General features: G+C 42.2%; 3 protein-coding genes across 3 annotated transcripts; 2 read left to right on the forward strand and 1 right to left on the reverse strand.

The window, feature by feature from the left end:
• The first annotated feature begins 2,930 nt into the window (after window positions 1-2,930).
• Window positions 2,931-7,580, forward strand: dhrs1 (dehydrogenase/reductase (SDR family) member 1). Its single transcript, XM_053438959.1, has 9 exons — window positions 2,931-3,103; window positions 3,838-4,000; window positions 4,208-4,351; window positions 4,532-4,611; window positions 5,532-5,664; window positions 5,775-5,918; window positions 6,011-6,080; window positions 6,249-6,329; window positions 6,447-7,580. The coding sequence occupies exons 2-9, from the start codon at window positions 3,857-3,859 to the stop codon at window positions 6,581-6,583; spliced, it is 933 nt and encodes a 310-aa protein (XP_053294934.1). The 5' UTR covers window positions 2,931-3,103; window positions 3,838-3,856; the 3' UTR covers window positions 6,584-7,580.
• An 866-nt stretch (window positions 7,581-8,446) lies between these two features.
• homeza (homeobox and leucine zipper encoding a) lies at window positions 8,447-14,261 on the forward strand. The gene is made up of 3 exons (XM_053438958.1): window positions 8,447-8,906; window positions 9,672-9,764; window positions 10,157-14,261. The coding sequence occupies exon 3, from the start codon at window positions 10,182-10,184 to the stop codon at window positions 12,180-12,182; it is 2,001 nt and encodes a 666-aa protein (XP_053294933.1). The 5' UTR covers window positions 8,447-8,906; window positions 9,672-9,764; window positions 10,157-10,181; the 3' UTR covers window positions 12,183-14,261.
• Window positions 14,262-14,583: 322 nt separating this feature from the next.
• LOC128455226 (RING finger protein 212B) lies at window positions 14,584-18,813 on the reverse strand. The gene is made up of 13 exons (XM_053438911.1): window positions 18,747-18,813; window positions 17,331-17,438; window positions 17,192-17,244; window positions 17,003-17,077; window positions 16,726-16,832; window positions 16,534-16,636; window positions 15,950-15,978; window positions 15,810-15,850; window positions 15,707-15,731; window positions 15,543-15,609; window positions 14,993-15,050; window positions 14,827-14,857; window positions 14,584-14,744 (listed from the first exon to the last, which is right to left on the reverse strand). The coding sequence occupies exons 2-13, from the start codon at window positions 17,428-17,430 to the stop codon at window positions 14,672-14,674; spliced, it is 762 nt and encodes a 253-aa protein (XP_053294886.1). The 5' UTR covers window positions 17,431-17,438; window positions 18,747-18,813; the 3' UTR covers window positions 14,584-14,671.
• Window positions 18,814-19,599: the final 786 nt, after the last annotated feature.

Raw genomic sequence — 19,599 nt, forward strand, 5'->3', positions numbered from 1 at the left:
ATGCTGTTTAATATTTACATCTATGATCTACCAGACACAGCATCCAGAAAGTACGGCTACGCAGACGATCTCGCAATCATGCTGAGAAGACCCACATGGAAGGCAATGGAAGACGGTCTCAACCAAGACATGGTCGTCCTAGTAGCCTACCTACGAAAGTGGCGCCTGCAACTCAGCACCGGCAAGACTGTTACAGCAGCATACCATCTCTGCAACAGAGACGCCAAGAGGGCACTAGAGGTATACACCAACCACAAGCGCCTGGAGTCCCAGCAAGCGCCTAAATACCTTGGTGTGCGTCTGGACCGGACACTGACCTTCAAACAACATCTCGAAGATGTCCGGGCAAAGACAATATCAAGGGTCGCACTGATCCGTCGCCTCGCTGGCACAACCTGGGGAGCCACTGCCAAGACACTACGGGTATCCACCCAAGCCCTGGTCTTTTCAGCAGCGGAGTACTGTGCCCCAGTATGGAGCAGAAGTCCACACACGAAAATGGTGGATGTGGCTATCAACAACGCCCTCCGGATCATCACTGGATGCCTGAAGCCTACCCCAATCGTCCTGCTGCCAGTCCTAGCAGGAATCGCACCGGCTGGCCTACGACGAGAGGCTGCCACTCTCGTCCTGGCAAGGAAAGCACGGAAGCATGACTGGCACATCCTCCATGACACCACAGAGACAGCAGCTCCTCTGAGCAGACTCAAGTCCCGCCACCCTTACAACAAGGCGGCACAAGAGTTGCTCCGGTCCACCACTGAGGACCTGTCCAAAGATGGATGGCTGGCGGCAGCCTGGAAACAGGAGTGGGAGAGGGCTGGGCCAACCCAAATCCACCACTACATCTTGGATCCAGGAGATGGAGCCACAGGAGACCTTCTTCCACGCCGGCAATGGACTCTGCTGAACCGTCTGCGTACTGGGGTCGGTCGGTTCAAATCTTCAATGAAGAAGTGGGGCCTGGCAGACAGCGCTGCATGCGAGTGTGGCGCCCCTGAACCGACTGTCGAACATATTATGACCACCTGCCCCCTACACAGACCACCCTCGGAAGCCGGCCTCTTTGACGTGGGACCAGAGACAAGGGCATGGCTACAAGACACTGAGTTGGACCTCTAATGTTACACGAGAGAGCACAACAGTAGTTTTTATTTTGAGATACCTTCAGAACGTTGGGATCCAAACAGAAATCGTTGGAAGGGTAGCAATGGCTGAGGTCTCTTTCAGGGTCACTCTCATTCAGTCACTTGTGCCCCATTAAGCTCTGCAATATATTTGTAACTGGTGATATTGGACACAATATACAAATAATCCACAACTCATATGCCCTGTTACACTTAAAACATTTTCTGATTGATTCAGATGAAAGAGAAAAGTGTTCCTGGTGTTTTTTTAATGGACAAAATCTTGATAACAAAAAAAGGCTAAATCCCCGCGCTAATCTGCCAACAGCCACAGCACATGAGGGATGATAGCTCGGGAACAATTAGCTACGCATACTGAGGGACAGAAAGAAATGCATGTGGCGACTGTAGCAACATTAAAAATGATTATTAAACAGAATAATTTCAGCTCTTTGGAGTCAGCAGTGCAGGCACAGCACACAATGATTGGTCAGCGAAGCATTAATTACACCAGGAACAGTGCAGATTCGTCCATTTATATATATATTACAACAGTTTCACGGCATCAGACCTTGAGCCTACACACTCGTCAGGAAAATAGGGGAAATATTTCATGACTTAGTTACACAACTACAAACATTATGACAATAAAGTATTTAATCGTGAGTAAAGCAGCCTCCAATAGCGCACAGGACAAAATCCATTCATGCATTGTCTCTTGGCTTGAAATGAAATCAATTCAATTATAATTGATGTCTTACATTTTAAAGCCTGCTTTATATAAGGAATTAAAAAAGGTTAAGCTCAACCATTGATTATGTAAAATTATAGATTCCAATGTTTACATATTTTAAGACACCAAATACGCTTCATATACAAACCATCATTGAGGTTGGTTCCTCTGCACTTGTTAACATTGTATAAGGAAAATGTGCCACTTTTCCAGTGCATTTTTAGCTTGCACTAATGCAAATATATGTTGTAAGTTTTTTTTTGTATTTTCTGCAATTGTTCTATTTTGTTGAGCCTTATGTGCACTGCACTTTTTGTCTTAATTAAAAAAAAAATTGCTTGAAGTGAGTCTCACAAAAGGCTCGAAGAGATTAAACTTTCACAATAAATCCTAGATGATAGTTTTCATTTCAAGTATAATTCAACCAAATCGTTTGAACAGCCTTTACTCTTTGAATAAATATTCAATAATGATGACACATGACTTACAATAGAATCTGGTTATAATAATAAATATTCATTGTGTGGTATATATTCATATAAGAAAATATTATTAATTCACTTTAATTATTTATTTTCGTGTTGATACATGTGTGCTTTTTTCCTTTCTTTGTAATAGTACATATTTTCATTCGTCATCGTCCACCTTTATCGGCTGCATGCCTTTTTAGGAGAACTAGAGCGCCACCGTGTGTGCATTCTTGAAAGTTACAGCCAAGACCACCTCTGACACTGATGTTTTGCCTCTCGTCATGTAAACTGGGATCATAACAGCCTGTATCTGTTAGAGTCTGAATATGGATATAAATATCCTATAGTGATGAATATTGGTATTGTCAGTGGTATATCAGCAGCCTGGTGTCGGCCAGTGGCTCATGGAGACACAATAACAACGATCTGACGGTTCAGTAGATGTGAAACTGGAATATATTTCTCTACAGAGTGTTGAAGCTACATCGGTTTCCTACTTCAACAACACGGATGTATACGCGTCAATAAAACCCCTTCCCCAGAACAGTCTCGTCGCGTCTTCTCGCGATATTACAGCAGAAGTGGAGCGTTTGCGTAACAGTGAGGAATCCTTGTCTCGTTAAAGCCTCTACGTGTGACTGGAGCTGCAGGCGCTGCTCAGTAGTTCAACCAGCAGCGACCTTATCACACACACACGACACGGCTCCGCCTCGCCTCCTGAATCAGGACTGATCCGAGACTTTCACCGGATCCAGAGCTCTCTGTGAATTCAGGTAGGGCTCTTCTCTGTGCAACTTGTGTTTTATATATATATATATATATATATATATATGCAGAGATGACTGTGTCCTATAACAGCGCTGCTGGACATCAAGTCCAAGTCCACCACTTCGTGTAAATGATTCTTAAACCTTTACTTATGTATATCGACTCACAGTATCTTGTTGCAACAGTCAAGTTGGTGTCAACGGAACTCCAATGACCCTTCATTCCTAATAGTAAACTTTTCTTATGTTGCTAATATTCATTCATAAAGTTTATGTATATATTCTAAACGTTATGTATATCTTCTATGTTTATATGTATGCTGCTTTTCTTCATACAAGCCGTAGGATACGTATATTTCCATCGGGATCAAATCAATTTATCTATATTTATCTAATCCCATAAATTGTATATCATCCCCCACTATATTTAACAGTGGCCCTGTTATAGCATTTTAGAGCGAGGCTACAGTTTTATATAAGTTTGTCACATTAGTTTACATTATTTTATTAGTAAACTAAATAATCAATCACAGATATCACCATTGTAATATTACTGTCAGCTGTTTGTGCTCATTGAATGCTGAATAGCAGTGACTCGACAAAATTATATTGTGTAAGGTCGCAACAGATTGCCAGTGAACTCTGGACTGTGGGTGGGGGTTACACAGTTCTATTCAAATTTTATCTTTTCCCATTATTTCATTTATCAGTTGATTTCTGACCATATTTAACCTTCACAGACTAAATCCTCCAGAGAGAATGTCCCTGTCCGGCTGGGTGTGTGTGGTGACTGGTGCCTCCAGAGGCATTGGCAGGGGCATAGCTCTCCAGCTGTCGGAGGCAGGAGCCACCGTGTACATCACAGGGCGACAGGAGAAGACTCTGAAACAAACCGCTGCAGAGGTGAAGGCTTTAGCTGGAATATCAGTTAACCTGTGTTGACTTGACAGGGGTGCCAATTTCGGAATCCAGAGGGTCAGCTCCTCCCTGTCTGGTGGCTGACGACTAAAAAAACCATTGTGTCTGGAATGTGTAATCTTTGCTGTGTTGTGTAGCAGTAGTAGCACTGTGTTGCGGTTAGAATTACTTTTGTCTTTGTGCTAAACTCAGGTTAAGGAGAGGGGAGGAAACTGCGTGCCGGTTATCTGTGACTCTACAAACCATGAAGACATTGAAGAACTGTTCAACCAGATCACACGGGAACAGAATGGCAGGCTAGACATCCTGGTTAACAATGCCTACGCTGGAGTACAGGTAGGTACATGTGCACCGAGTAGTACATGAAGCACTACTTGGTGTGTTGTGTTCTTTAAATAGTAAGGTTACACGCAAATTACAGCTATGTACATGAAAGGAAACCGTTGGTCAGAGGACCCAGCACAAACTCCCCGCTGTGTGATTCACCTTGACTCTAAACATCATGTGTTATTTCAGGCTATTTTCGAAAATACAGGCAAGAAGTTCTGGGAAACTGACCCGTTGATCTGGGATTCCATCAACGACACAGGCCTCAGGTATGCTCACGTACTTTGTCAGGTTCCATAAGTATACTGTGTCATTGTCAACAAACTACGGAGTCATTTCCTCATGTTTACTTAAAGTTTCCAAGACATCAACTGATTCTAAACTTGTTTTTCTCGTTTTTAGTTTCCTCTTTCTCTTAGTAGTAGCTGGGTCAGAATACATATTAAAACAAATAACTGCAAGATTGATGTGACTGTATCACAGAGCTATGTGGCCAAATCATTCTTCTGTGTTGAATCAACACTGTGACGTGCGCCTTCCTCAGAATGTCACCTCAGGTCACAGTGACGCGGAGCACAAAAAGAGTGTGATTGGTCCCCTTGATAGCATGACGCATCCATGTCTCCCAGTGGCTGGACAAGCACACACCCTCCTTCAGACTCAAATAGTTCAAAGGTCACACCCTCTCTTGTCCGTGCTGCAGTCATTTCAGTAAAACTACGGTTGCTCAATATTAATCAACTCCAACATGACAGAAAACCGGAGCTGGTGTCGATGAGCTTGAAACCAAAATTGATTGGAATTAATAAATCATTTCCTCCTTCCTGCTGCTCTACTCGGGTGCCACCGCTCGCTAGAAGGTTCCAGGAATGTTCCTGTTGTTGTGAACATTTCTGACCTGGACAATCTCTTGCTGTGTTCTTCATATGTGAAAGACAAACTCAGAAAAATGTCTGGATCCATTTTTCCGGACATTTTCCAAAGTTCATGTCCATAACCAGCTTCAGTTGTATTGAAACCCAGCTAGCGTTTTGGAGTTGTCATTGCTGAGCGACTTAGACACATCCCACGAGAGTAAATGTTCACAACCATGTCAGGCACTAGGACAGGCTCGGGGTCAGTCCTTTGTAGAACCAGGTCTTTTGGTACAAAACTGATACAACTTGTTTCCTTTTTCTTTATCTGACAGGGGGCACTATTTCTTCTCAGTTCATGCATCTCGGATGATGGTGGCTCAGGGTCGAGGTTTGATCGTCACCATTTCATCGATGGGAGGGCTTCGGTATCTCTTCAATGTGCCTTATGGCGTCGGTAAAGCCGCGGTAAGATCTCTTCTTATCAGGATCAAAATCCATAGAACATGATATAAGTATACTTAATCACTGTATTTGAACAAGTCATATACAAGTTTTGTTTTGTGATTTGTTTCCAGTGTGACAGGCTGGCAGCAGACATGGCTGTTGAGCTGAGGAGTAGGGGGGTGGCCTCTGTCAGCCTGTGGCCGGGGGCAGTACAGACAGAGCTGGTTACTCAGATGATACTGGAGAAAGAAGCTGCACAGTCTTCAAATTCTGAGGTAAACTCTTCTCTAACGACCAATTCGTATTAATGGTTGCTTCCTCCGTTTTATTTATTTTTTGCCACATATCTGGATTTTCTTTTCCTCAGTTGAAAAAGACATTTGCCAACGGAGAAACCACAGAGCTGAGCGGGAGGTGTATCGTCAACCTGGCCACAGGTAGGTTTATACTGTTGGAGATTGTATTTACTTCACTGTGAGATTGTTAAATAGAGTGACTAAGTGTGTGAGCCTATATTTGATCTGCATTGGGATCAGTGTAATATGCTCTCATAAACTGCTTCAAAAAATGTGTTTACTTTGATATGGTTTCTCTCTGCTTGAAAGATAAAAATCTGATGTCCCTGACTGGTAAGATTATAATGACTTCGGACCTGGCAAGGCGCTATGGGATCAAAGATGTTGATGGTAAATTTGTAGTTGCTTTCTTGGTGTTTTAAGATTTTAAGATTTGAAGACTTATTTTTAGGAATTACGATAATGTGTAAGCACTTAACTCTAACTTTGTTCCTCTTTTCCTTCCAGGTCGGAGTGTAGTTGATTACACTTCCCTTAAATTCCTCCTGACCCAGGTCCCATATCTCTCCTGGCTCTCAAGTGTAACCCCCTCATTTCTACGCCTGCCACGCTTTGTGCTCACCATGGCACATAGCCGGTTCTAAATAAGTCCTCCACCAGTGAAGTGAAGGTGTAAAGCTGATACTTTATATATCCATTCCTACTTGATTACTAAATGACGGAGTCCATGAGGGAACGATGAAGAATTCTCTCGCAAATTTTTTGTATTTTAAAATCAGCACTAATGTCAGCTGTGGGTGAAGCCACACAATGTGAACCTGGGATTTGTGAATAACGTTGAAGTTAAAGTATTTGTAGGCTCTTGAAAACATATAAGGTCTGAAGCTTCACTCCACAGTCAAACCCTTACAGATGGTCCAGAGTGCAGCAGCGCATCTGCTCTTCAATCAGTCCCTCTACTGCTCGTTGACCTCCACTGGCTACCCATGGCCGTCCAAATTAAATTCACGTCACGACTGCTTGCCAGCAGACCGACTTCTGGATCTGCACCCATCCACTTGAACTCAATCACACGGGCTTATGCTCCATCTCGGGCCACAGCGATCCTCCAAGACAAGTCGCCTGGCATCGCCATCCCTGCTCAGAAGACACTCCCAATCCAGACGGTTTCCTTAATGGTTCCCTGATAGCAAGAGCACTTCCTTTCCTGACACCTCTAGCACCCTTACTGGCACGTAAACTGTGCCCTTTTTTGACTGATCTCCTTGCACTTTGCATCATTGAACAGATTTTACACTAAGTGCTCAATTCAACGTAATTTAGAGCAAACGCGTTTAAATACTGTCCCTGTGATGTAAGTGACATGTTTGCCAAAAGTGTAAATACATCTATAACACGTTTAAAAAACATACAGCTGTGTATTTTTGCACTTTTTTTTACATGTACTACCTATATTGCCATATCTTGTAAATTCAGCGCTGCTACAATAACTATAATAGTGTCTGACCTTCAAATAACGACTGGTTAGATAAAACCAATATTAACTCACTTCTGTTTACATTTGTCATTACAAGAAATACGTGTAAAAACAACATGTTCCTAAATAAAGAATGAAGTGCCTCGCATGAAGATAAATATTGACTTCTAGTCTATTGTTTGATTATTTACCATTAACCCTGTGTTATAAACACCTGAGGTACAAATTACTCAAACATATCTGCCTTATTTTCAGTAACAGAACATGTCTGATGCTGATATGAATTCAGCAAGGACACACACTGTCACAAGAACACTTGATTGTGTACCTCTGTCTTGTTTACAGTACAAAGAAAAAACATGTAAAATATTTCTCATTAATACTTTATTATATCAGGCAGTTTAAATAAACCTTTAATTTTTGATGACACAGATTTAAGCAGAATGTGAAATTATTTAAATTACAGAATTTTGATTCTTCATATATAAATGTTTTTGTTTAAATGTTCAGTCAAGTGTTTCATTAATGTCAGCGTGATCTCCCATCATGACTAAAAGTACTTCAAATGCCCTCTGCTTCCTGGTATCAATATACTTATGATGTGGAAATAGCCTAATTGTTTTGGTTAGTAGGTCTTCAAGTGGTCAAATATGAAAATATACTGATATACAATATGATATTGTATACTGTATGCTTCATAGTAGTTGTGGCTGTGAGAAGAAGCTGTACATGTTTGATCCAAAGAGCCCTGAGGGTCTGGATGAAGCCTGCAGACAGAGGATCTGCATGCACGTCAGAGACTCCTGTTATTCTCTGGAGCTGGGTGATTGAAGAGTTCTGATAATAACGACACGATGGTTGTAGCTGGAAACCACATCAGATGCTTGTGGCCCTGCTGTGAGAGGCGGGGGTCGCTGGTGGGAGGCTGGCGTGAACATGTTTAGCCCACTTTACGGATTTATTATACAAGCGCCTCCTCCCTCCAATCCACGGGCTGCTCTCCCAGACTGGCACACCCACCGTCGCGCCGTCACTGTGGGAGAGTCGGTTGGGCCTTGTGGGCTTCCTGGTCCTCAGCTCCGCCTCGCCTCGATCTGGCCGGACAGGGGAAACACTTCTCAGTTCAAGAACAAAAGCAACAACGGGCAGCGCCGCGGAGGACCGAGTAACGGCGACTCCGGGGATCGGATCTGAACCTCAGCGGATTGAGAAACACACGAATCCAGCGCCACGGAGCAGCCGAGGACGGAACTCGCACGAAAGGCGACAAACTTGGTCGCCTCGCATCTTTCTAACCCGCCCGTAATCCGTCGAGGTGCTTGACAAATAAGACAAGGGTCAAACCGACAGACGGTATTGTTTCCCCGGTCTCCCTCTCCAACTTCGGCCATAAAAAAAGCGGAGTGGCCCGGGAGGGAACTCGAGGGGCTCCTTTGTTTTCTTCTCGTCTCGACGGACCTCGTGGATAGAGGGTTGTTTTGTCATTTTCGGTAAGTTTATTTCCATGTTCCGCTGAAGCGTGTCTGGTGGCGAAGTGCGCCTGTGCAGTGGGAAGCGTTTTAGTTAGTACGCCATAAAGGGGGGGAGACACTGGACTGTTGTGGCCAGTGGCCCGGAGAGCAACTTTTACAGCTTGAGTCACACTCGGATATAAAGTGTGAACCCCCACACAGAGTATTAAAGTGAAACCTTTACCTGCGGGAGCTACCACATGATCTCACCCGCTGGTTATAGTGAGTCACGACTGACTCACACACTGATCCCAGAACTGTGAGCTGTGTTTTTGATGCACTTGAACATTTCTTGCGTGGCTCATGCGACCTTAAATCGTCGGCCATGGTACAAACCTCCTGACTAAGTACGCAATATATCCTCTGCTACCACAAGTTAAGAAAAACAACTCCAATATGGGGTGCCTAGTTGTTTGTAAATCTGAATCCAATCAGTATTTACAATTATCTGACTCATATATTACCTAACGATTGGAATTGGACAAACATGTCAACAAAAATTTGTCAGAAAAGTTGGTCTGAATCATAATTCCTTGTGGTTTGCCTTCATACTGCTAAACTGACGATCTGTTGTCATTTGATGAAGTAATGGATAAACACCTGTTGCCTGAGAAAAAATGTTTTCATTTAGTTCCCAAACAACGCGTCTAAAGGGATATCTAATGCTAAACACTGATTAAGTGTGTAGATTGTCTCGACCTAGATTCGAGTATGACTAATGCAAATCGTTTCCCCCTTCCACAGGTTTTTGTTGCCGTATCTGCCTTTGTGAAGAGGCTACACTTATCTTTTGGAGCCCGAGTACTTGGAAGCAGAACAAAGCCCAACTGGGAAAGGGTGAGAAAGTAGACTGTGATGGATTTCTCGTAGATACCCATTCCACACGCTCCCACCCTTTGTGACCGATTCCCCACTCCCACAAAACAAAAGTCAGTCACCACACTTTGGGGGAGGGGAACCCAGTCTGGACAGGGTATACGACTAGTTTCATTGGGAGTTCAGAATAGGAGTGCAAAGGAGGATGGGGGAGGGGAAACAGCTGTCAGATAATTGACTTTGAGAATGAATTAGAACAGAAAGTTCCAAAAACATCATAGTCTCTACTCTTGGTTGTAATCTTCAGAAGCCTTTTTTTTCTCCTTTCAGTTATCTGTGAGGTTAATACAGTTGAGGCGAGCAAAAAAACATCAACAGCTAAATCAGTGTGTTTGTGTGTGTTGTTTTCGTAGGTGAGAGCCCGTTTTGATATCCCAGATGGCCACCTACAGTGAACACAATGGCAGAAATGGACTAATTGTGAGCATGAAGGAGTCTTTTGAAGGAAAAGTCACAAAGAAAGAATGTGAAGGAAAGTTTGAAGCTAAACGGCCTTCCAAGGATTTGTGCCACTCTGCCAGCTCAGCGGAAAGCAACACAAGTGGTGTGGCAAGTTTCACCACGAACCACAACTCTGTTGTGTGCCTGCCTCTGGTGTCGGAGGGACTCAAGCTGGTATGGACACAGTCTGATCAGACCCGTGAACTTGACACAATCCCAGAGTTGGTCCAAGCCTTTAACTTATTTCCATATCCATCCTCCCATGAGGTTACCACACTGGCCCGGGTATGTGCCCTGCCACTGGACAAAGTCAAGGTGTGGTTTATGGTGCAGAGAATTAAATATGGTATCAGCTGGTCGTCAGAGGAGATAGAAGAGACGCGGCAGAAGCTAGCAGTGCCTGAGCTCCATGATGATTCCACTGAAACAAACGATGAGGCTAAAATAAACAGCAAGAACAAGACAAGTGAGGAATTGGTTACTGAGGATAAGGATAGGGAAGAAGTGGAAGTTGCTCTCACCAGTGTTGCCCCCAAGAAGACCAAACCAAAGTGTGAGTCACCAGATTCCTATAAACCAGCTAAACCCACCACCCCATGTTTCAGTTCCACCCTTCCCCCTCCTCAGGATTCATACTTCTATCGCTCACCAGCAGACCCGCCAGCAAGCACAGCAACTGATGTCTCCCTTGACCTTTCAGAGTCTTCATCGAGACAGCACCGTCACAGCCGCTACAAAAAGTCCAAAATTCAGCTCGCCGCTCTTCGAAAGAGCTTTCTGAGAGAGAACTGGCCTGCAGAGGCAGAGCTAAGACGTTTGCAGGAAGAAACTGGGCTGACCCGTAATGACATTCGTAAATGGTTCAGTGACAGCCGTTATCAGCTTAGAGTTGGCCGTGGAAGCCTGGCAGCAGCCCAGAGCTATTCTCAACACACTGCTGTGGGAGGTAAACATGATCAACAAACTCAACCTCTTCCACTCATTACCCAAAAGACTCGTCAGCCGAGTAGCGTGAAGGGCAACGAGGCCACCCGGAACAGTGGAACAAGAAGTACACATTTCTTCCAGACCTTTCTGACGAACACCCTGGAAGCATTTGGGGAAAGAGGACCGGAGGCCGAAGAGTGTGATGTTATGGAGGAGCTGTCTGGTGACGGGGACAGTGTCAAAGACGAGGGGCAAAGTGAAGAACAGCCCTTACAATTGACCAAGACCTGCAAGATTGAGACAGATATTCCACAGGAACCATCTGATATATTAAAATCATCTCCTCACTCTTCCCCATCTAGCAGCCCACCACCAACTAATAAACAACTTTCAAACAGTAGCAGCACATCAAAGAAGTCATCCCACCCGGCCAAAGCCAGTCCCTCACCAACACCCATGCTTATCTCAGGGGCTCCTTCAACTACATCTCCGTCTCCTGCTCTCACTCCTGGTGGGCGTCCAAGAAAGACCAAGGAGCAATTGGATGTTTTAAAGCAGCACTTCTTGCGCTGCCAGTGGCCCAAGAGTGACGATTACACTGAACTTGTTAAGCTTACAGGTTTACCCCGAGCAGATGTAATTCAGTGGTTTGGTGACACACGTTATGCTGTTAAAAATGGCCAGCTGCGCTGGGTAAAGGGGGTCCGGGACCAGTTCTTGGCTGAACTTGCCCTTCAGCAGAGTGGCAGTGGTCTGACTAATGGAAGCAGCTCTGGGACATCTACTCGGGTTGGCGGTAGCCGCAAACGGAAATCTCAGGCAAATGTACCAAGTACAGGTACTCCTGATATCCAGCCATTGTTAGCGTATTTCCTTTCAACAGGCCCCCTACATGAAAAAGACCTTGACACACTATGCAAGAAATCAAAGATGAGCTACCAGCAAGTGCGAGATTGGTTTGCATCTCAGGATGCTGGGGAGACTGACCAGGAACAAAGTATTACTGATTGAGACACTGGAACCAGACATAAGAATCGGGCTGTGCGATATGACCAAAATCTCATGCATCTTTTCATATTCAGATAATATATCTCAGTAATGCAAATTTTAAATAAATAAATGTAAAATTAATAGATTTTCTCCTCTTTGTACTTTGATCCAACGCTCGACCCGGGTGTTTTCGATTTGGCATTGTGTACCTTGGGTCAAGTTTTCGCACCGACTCTCAAATCCTGCTGCTAAAGCATATAAGTGTAGGCCATGTCTTTGCAGATATAAGTTTTACCAGCAGTCCTAAGCTTCCATCTTTGCGATGCTTTGCCATGTGGTGCATCATGGGTAAAAGCCTCTAGCAGTATCTGAGTCTGGGGTTTGTTTTGAGCACCCAACTGTACTTTTTCTCCTCCGTAATATTCCTAATGCTGGTGGACATTATTTTTGCGCAGGTGGTAAAAGAGGTGGTCGGAGTCTGTTTATAAAGTTTTCTTTTCTGGTCTGTGTCAGACTTTTTATCCAAACACAACTTTCATGCAACAGAAGTAGCACCTCTTTTAGGTATGAGCTCCTGGTTTCGGGGTCTTATCAGAATTGCTGTATTCTGTGCCACGTTCACATGTCCTGCCTGCATCCGTGCCATGTGGGAAAAAAGCAAAACACCCAAATAACAAAAAAGGACTGCTTTAAAGAGTGACTTACGGTGGAACAAAATAAACAATACTGGATCATGCAAAGAGACTTTTCTATTGTGACAGGTCGTCATATCACACAGCCCTACTTCAAAACATTTCTAAAAGTAGGCGGAGTGCTCCTCATGTCCTTTGCACCAACAAGCAGTTATTACTTTGGTTTAAATTGCTTTAATTGGGGCAGTTTTGTAACATCCAGTCTTCCCAGTACAAGCCCTTGATGAGGTTTGTGTTTTTTATATATCCTGCATTTCCTGCTTATCCTAATATATTTGGACTGGAATTATAATTGCGATGCCTGTGTTACTGTAAATAAGACAGTAAATTGTACACTGGTTTGCAATATTTTTTTAGCTTATTTTTGTTTAGATCTCACTACTTAAGATTTGTCTTAGTATGATATTGTAGCAGTATAATTTAAACTGGTTGTACTCTCGGTACCTGACTATAGCAGATAAGTAACTGCTCCAGAAATTGTCTGTGTTCATGAATTTGTTGACTGATCATTGTGTGTCATAATTCCTTCACATCAGATAATTCCTTTTCATTGAAAGCACACTGGACATGTACACTTTAAATCGATATCTTGCACTTTGGTTTCAGAGCCTGCTGCCATTACTTCCATTAAATTCAATTATTTCACAAAAGAATAATTCCTAACTTGCCGTGTCATTTCTGAACCCTAAACAGGGAAAACTCTGAACATGTCTTAAAAGTAACATTTCATTTATTCTACTTAGGTCAACAGTGTATTTTTGAAGAACATTCCTGATTCTCCCCTAGTCTGCTGTAATATTTGATTTACTAGTAGAATACTTTGCTTGTCATTTACATTTAACAGTACTGAGAAAGAGGCAATTGCATTAATCATTCAGGTAGAGTTGCCAACTTAATTATGTGCATTCAACAAGTCAGTCAGTATTTTTATATATCTTGTCTTAATAGGTCTAGGGCATGACTTTTAAAATATAGACAAAGTAGATAACTCATGAGGGTCCACATACTTTGTAAGTAGCAAGAAGGCTTTAAATGCATATCTATTTCTGTCAACTGTGATTATGAATAACAGTACAAGCAAAATAAATATGAGGTATCAGTTCATGTATTTATTAGTTATTTCATACATTGCTGTGTGTTGCAAGAAGAAATAAGTCCCCATTCTTTAGTACTTCGGCTCACAAGTACGAGTCAGAGTTTAGTTCCATTTTAAATGCCTCGACAGAGGTTAGATGACCAGAATGTTGACAAAGCTGTGTGCATCATTGTATTGGTCGTGAAACGTTAACACAAGTGTTGTGGGGAGATGTCCATAACACTTAGTGTTTACAATGTATTTTGTACTGTTTAAAAAATCTCATTTGCACAATTGTGTCACTGGAAACCAGTAAAGGATTTGCCTTTATAATCACGTGTCTGCAATGTTTTTGTGTGTGTGTGTCTGTGTGTATTTGTATGGTGTAGAGAATCCAATTGATTAAGACTATGAGCAAAAGTTGTTGGGTATATTATGAGATGTGAGCAAAAAAAAGCGCTGAAGTGATCTGCAGACATGCCATTGAGAAAAAAATACTGACAGAAAAAACAGATGAGAATGAATCAACTGACAAAAAAAAGCGTGGTTGTTTAATTCCTCAACAGAAGAGCCACCCATGTAAACACAATTATTAAATACATTCAACAGTGTCAAAGACATTTAATCACTTGTGCAGACAAGTTCTGGTCGAACACAAATCTCAGAACAAGACGTGAGAGTCCTGATGAACACAACAGCTAACGACTCCTAAACGGACAAATGTTTGTCATAGGGACGTCTCATTAACGCCTCGGAGACTGTAATGAAAATCCATTCATAAACTGGAACTGGAAAACAGGGGTCTGATGCAGAGTTCTGAAAAGGACAGAAAGTGACTCGTGACTCAGAAAATTCATGAGAAACGCCTGCCACAAGTTCTTTGGAAAGTATTTATTACCTTGTTGAAGTGCTGAAGGATGTAGGTGTTCCTATTTCAAATGGGTTAAAGGGGGGGGATTTTGATTCAGGACGGAAAGCATTTAGTTCTGCATTCTATTAAGCAAAGTGTATTCAGTTCAAACAAAGAGCTAAAGGTACAAAGGTTAGGGTATGATCACACTTACTGTGTACATGTTCATGAAGAGAACTGTTGCTGGAAATAGAAGTGGCTGATCCAGGAGTCTTACAAAAACAGAAAGAGTGACATTTTTTATCTTGATTTAATATAACAAAAGTTAAAACCAAAAAAAAGGTCTGCTCTAAAATTCTGTATAATAGCTTTATATTATATATTGTCTTAAATGAATGCTCACAATGATCTCATCCATGAATGTATAATAAGAGAATAATAATTAAGAGTTCATTTCACTGACTTCATCAGAGGATGGAGTTCACTGTGTCTATCGAGTTTCCTTCAATGTCGGACATCTCCATAACAACCTATCTAACTTTATCCACTGAGGACGACAGTGAGATGAGGTTGAAAGCTACTGAAAGAACCTTGAGTCAGTTTTTGTCAAACTGTAACTATTATGTCAACAAGGGACATCAAATGTTGCACGGGAATTAAACATATACCTTTACAAATTTGTTCTGTTGTCACCGTTTTAAAGCATGACATTTATTTACACCGATAAGAAATCACACAAGAGCCGCTGTAAGTGGGAGACTCACAGTGAGAGAGGAGAGACTGGGACCTCGGCCTCTGGTCCACCCCTGAGACTCTGCTGAGCCAAAGTGACTAAGAACCACAACACATGTGTGAGTTTAATAAGTCTCATGCGATTCTCCTCTTAAATGCAGAAATGTGATGAGCCATTAAAGAGAGAAATGCTTACCTGTTGGCTCTTGACCGAGGTGTAACTAGTAAAAGAAAACTACATATGAAATTGACCAGTAGTAAAAACTGATGAAACAAATTAAAATTAAATCTTAGATTACCTGGGGAGGTGACAGCCACAGGGAGTGTCATCCTTTGAGTGCTGTATGAGAGGAGAATGAGTGAACTGTAATTTAAAATATTCAGCGCTATAATATTTATAATCAAATATGACCATTCTGAAAGGTAAATTGGCCTTTACCCATCTGTATGAAATTGTCCTGGAGAAACCTATGGCAAGCAGAAAGTAAACAGTATAAATAAATATGATGTAACACTTTAACATTGACATTGTAGAGCTGCTTTCAGTCATGCACTGAACTCCGGATAATCTCTGGACATTCTCTGGAGGTATGTTAGATAACAAATGTCGGAGTAAGAAGCTCGGGACTTTCTCTACAGCTCCTCCGCCCAGCCCTCTAGAACAAAGCTCAGCAGAATCTCCAAATTAGCCCACGTGAGAACACAGCAGGGTATCCTCCGCAGGATTCAGTGAGCATAAAGGCGTGTTTAGAAAATGTTTCTAACATGGGAAAGATGTAAAACAAAACAATAAAAAAAAGAATACCAATATGTCAGGATGAAAAAAAGGAGCCATACACTGAGAGGATACCGATGATACTTCTGTGATGTTGTGAACACGACTGAGTGGAGAATCTCCCACTGTATTGGTCATGTCTAAAAGGCAACCCCCAGAGAATGTCCAGACCCAATCATGTTCAACTTCATTTCTGAAAACTGCTTAAGAAACATGAACTTTAAGAAGTAAGATTATGGAACACTTACCCTCCTCTGAGAAAGTGGCTTCTTTAATTCGGCAGTTTCCCTTTTCAGCTCAGAAAGCTGCTTTTTTAAGGCAGCGTTCTCTCTTTTCAGCTCGGTCAGTTGCCTTGAGACAACAGACATGGGATGGAAAGCGTCGTAATCTGAGATTTATTTACACAGCAGCAGAGGAACGATCAGAGATTTTGAAATCACCTGTAGCCCTGCTCAGAGACCTCCTTCAGGCGCCTCTCCAATTCAACAGACTTGTGCTTGAAGTGCGTCGTGACTCTTTCCATCTGTGTCCACTGGAAATGAACAATCTGAGGAAGAAGGAAGTCACTATCAACTCTTCTTTCATTTCTAAGGAACTACTGGAAATTAAATGTAGCTAGTGGGTTATACTGTAAGATTCTCAAACGATCTTCGACATTTTTATACGATATTGACATTTAAAGTGTGGCGATTCAAAAGTGGCACAGAGTAGACAGACCTGTGATATGTGCTGCAGTCGTGACTGGATCAGCTTCGTTGGGTCCTTGAAAAACACTTTTTCCTGTGGTTTCATCTGAAATAGAAAGGTGTGCTGATCTACAGTGATGTGTCGGCTGGGTGGAATAAGATAATCCTCTGCTGGCAGCATTAGACAGTGACCTGCAGTGAACGTGTCAGTCTCACCAACCTCATCCGTGATGGGCAGATAACTGCAGCTGGCCCCACACACACTGCACTGCTCTGAGAGAAAATGAGGCACGAGAGATGATGTTAGATAATTATATATCGTAAAATGTGGAAGAGCAGATGGAATATAACTGTCTTACTAGATTTGATGCATGCCTCACAGGAGATGTGGCCACAGCTGGACACAGCAAACGACGACCCTTTCCTTGTGAAGCACTGGTTACAGTGGAACCAGTCCATTTTAAACCCTGTGTGTTGAAAGGTCACAAAACGTAGATGTCATTTTATTATATTAAAGATTTCACTATATGATAATACATGTGTGGACAAACCTGATTACATACAGTACAATTGTGTACTTATGGTTTAGGTTAACTTCCTGGTTTGTGATAATTCTATTGAAAAATCCACATTTAAGATAAGGGTCTGCTTCCAATTCCGCAGGAACAGTTTAAGACAAGAAAAGAAAAAAGAAGCCTTAATTAGCCCCACAAAAGTGAAAGTTCCATATTTCAGCAGCAATGCGGATGAGAGTAGGTAACATCAGTCATAAAGTAATACATGAACATGCCATTAAAGTATAAGGAAATATAAAATAGAGAATGTATACAATGTAAACAGGATGGCACACAGAAGATATTAAAATTGCACTTTTTGAGTTATTGAGTTATTAAAATTGCACAAATGTGTTGTTAGTTTAAATGTAATTAAAGTCGAGTGAATTTGTGCAGACGACCCGTTCATACCTCAACAAATGAATTCCCCTCTACACCAAGACAGGTTTCGCAAGAAAATGTTATTCCCAGTTTAGAGTGCAAGAGCGTGACTGGCCTGCACAGAGCACTGACCCCGTTCAGCACATTTTAGATTAACTAGGGCTCAGAATACGGCCTTGATCAAGCCTCATCAGCCAGGATCCGGACCCGACTTTACAAACGCTGCTGTGGTCGGGTGAGCGAGGAGTTATAAATCTCCTGCCAGGTTCTAAAATCTTGGGCAAACGTTGGTCAGAAACCTTGGAGCTGTTGTATCAGTATGCAAAGAGTCTATCACGAGACTTTCACTTGTCGTGGAAGGATTGGGTCAGATTCAAACTCCCACAACGAGGTCCCAGTTCTTTCAAAGGTCAGATCAGGTTTGAACAGTGATAGTAAAACTCATGTACATCACCAGGGACCCTAGAAGAGGCTCAGCTCCATGTAATGCTGTCACCAGATTTACTCATACTGTGTGTTTCCTGCTATAATGCCAAACCAATGAAAGATACATTCATCCTATATAGACAATTGATGGTAGAGTGTGTGTGTAGTCTAGTTAAGTTATACTATGAATTTATCACTGGAGAACCCCCCCCCCCCCCCCCCCCAGCAGTGAGACGTGATGACGTAGTACAGGACGCTGCTATTAGCCGCTAACTGTTAGCTAGCTAGCTAATTAGCTAAAACTGCGCAAAAGTGGAGTCTGTGGCTCGACACCGACAGACTGAAGGTAACTAGAGACGCTACACTTAAACATGGCGGCTGCTAAAGGTCTGTTTCTCCTCCTTGTTACTTTACCTGCGACCTGCTCACACAATATATTCAGCTGGTTCAGCTCTGCTCCCTGTTCTGCCCTGACCACAGACTGACGGGCCGAGTGACGTCTGGGGTGGTTTGAACAAGGCACCGACAATACACACGTTAAAAGAATGTGACTATTTAAAAACCCTACTATACCAAAGATATGTTTAATATTAAAGACCATTTATAATTTATTTGAATACCTACATTTAAAAACAGCCTACTAGTACGATATAAATAACCCATACAACAAGCCTATACTACTATTGAAAATATACCACTTGTTTTAAAGACAAGCCTACCATTTAAATACTGTAATATAAATGTACAATTGAAGAACTGAGAGCCTACCACTATTTGTAAATTGAAGTTATTAATTCCAGCACTGGGAACTCACTTCAACCCAGATCAATGTTTTCATATAGATACTTTGAAAGCGTTTATCCCTGAACATTTAGGACACATGCTGCACAACAAGTCATAACCTGCACCTCAGGAGTTAAAGCTCAATTTCTTTGCCTCATCCACATTGTCAAAATATACTTTACAATAATGGATGGATGAAGCCAACTGGCAATTGAATGCGTTACATTTAGAGCCAGTGACATTTCACAGAGTGCTTGTGTTGAAACTAATGAAGGCAGTATACAATTGTCCACTAGATTTAATCCAGCCAATACATTTTTGTATTAGCTTTGGTAACTGAACAACCTTTGACCCTGTACCATTTGTTGGCCTTGGAAGAAACAAAAAAAAAAATGCAGAAAAAAAATAGCTCACTAACAATAGCAAGTCCACCATGTAAACTACAGCCCTAATTATTTGTTTAATGAAATGTCAATAAGTGTTT

Source organism: Pleuronectes platessa, chromosome 13 (assembly GCF_947347685.1).
Source record: "Pleuronectes platessa chromosome 13, fPlePla1.1, whole genome shotgun sequence".
In the NCBI taxonomy this organism is placed as follows: Eukaryota; Metazoa; Chordata; class Actinopteri; order Pleuronectiformes; family Pleuronectidae; genus Pleuronectes; species Pleuronectes platessa.

What these genes read in the sequence shown, in the direction of transcription:
- dhrs1 (XM_053438959.1), top strand. Translation starts at nt 3,857, where the DNA reads ATGTCCCTGTCCGGCTGGGTGTGTGTGGTGACTGGTGCCTCCAGAGGC. An exon ending in TGAAACAAACCGCTGCAGAG is followed by an intron (nt 4,001 to 4,207) that starts GTGAAGGCTTTA and finishes TGCTAAACTCAG; the next exon opens with GTTAAGGAGAGGGGAGGAAA. An exon ending in TGGGATCAAAGATGTTGATG is followed by an intron (nt 6,330 to 6,446) that starts GTAAATTTGTAG and finishes TTTTCCTTCCAG; the next exon opens with GTCGGAGTGTAGTTGATTAC.
- LOC128455226 (XM_053438911.1), bottom strand. Translation starts at nt 17,430, where the DNA reads ATGGACTGGTTCCACTGTAACCAGTGCTTCACAAGGAAAGGGTCGTCG. An exon ending in TGAGGCATGCATCAAATCTA is followed by an intron (nt 17,245 to 17,330) that starts GTAAGACAGTTA and finishes ATTTTCTCTCAG; the next exon opens with AGCAGTGCAGTGTGTGTGGG. An exon ending in AGCCACTTTCTCAGAGGAGG is followed by an intron (nt 15,979 to 16,533) that starts GTAAGTGTTCCA and finishes TGCTTGCCATAG; the next exon opens with GTTTCTCCAGGACAATTTCA.
- homeza (XM_053438958.1), top strand. Translation starts at nt 10,182, where the DNA reads ATGGCCACCTACAGTGAACACAATGGCAGAAATGGACTAATTGTGAGC.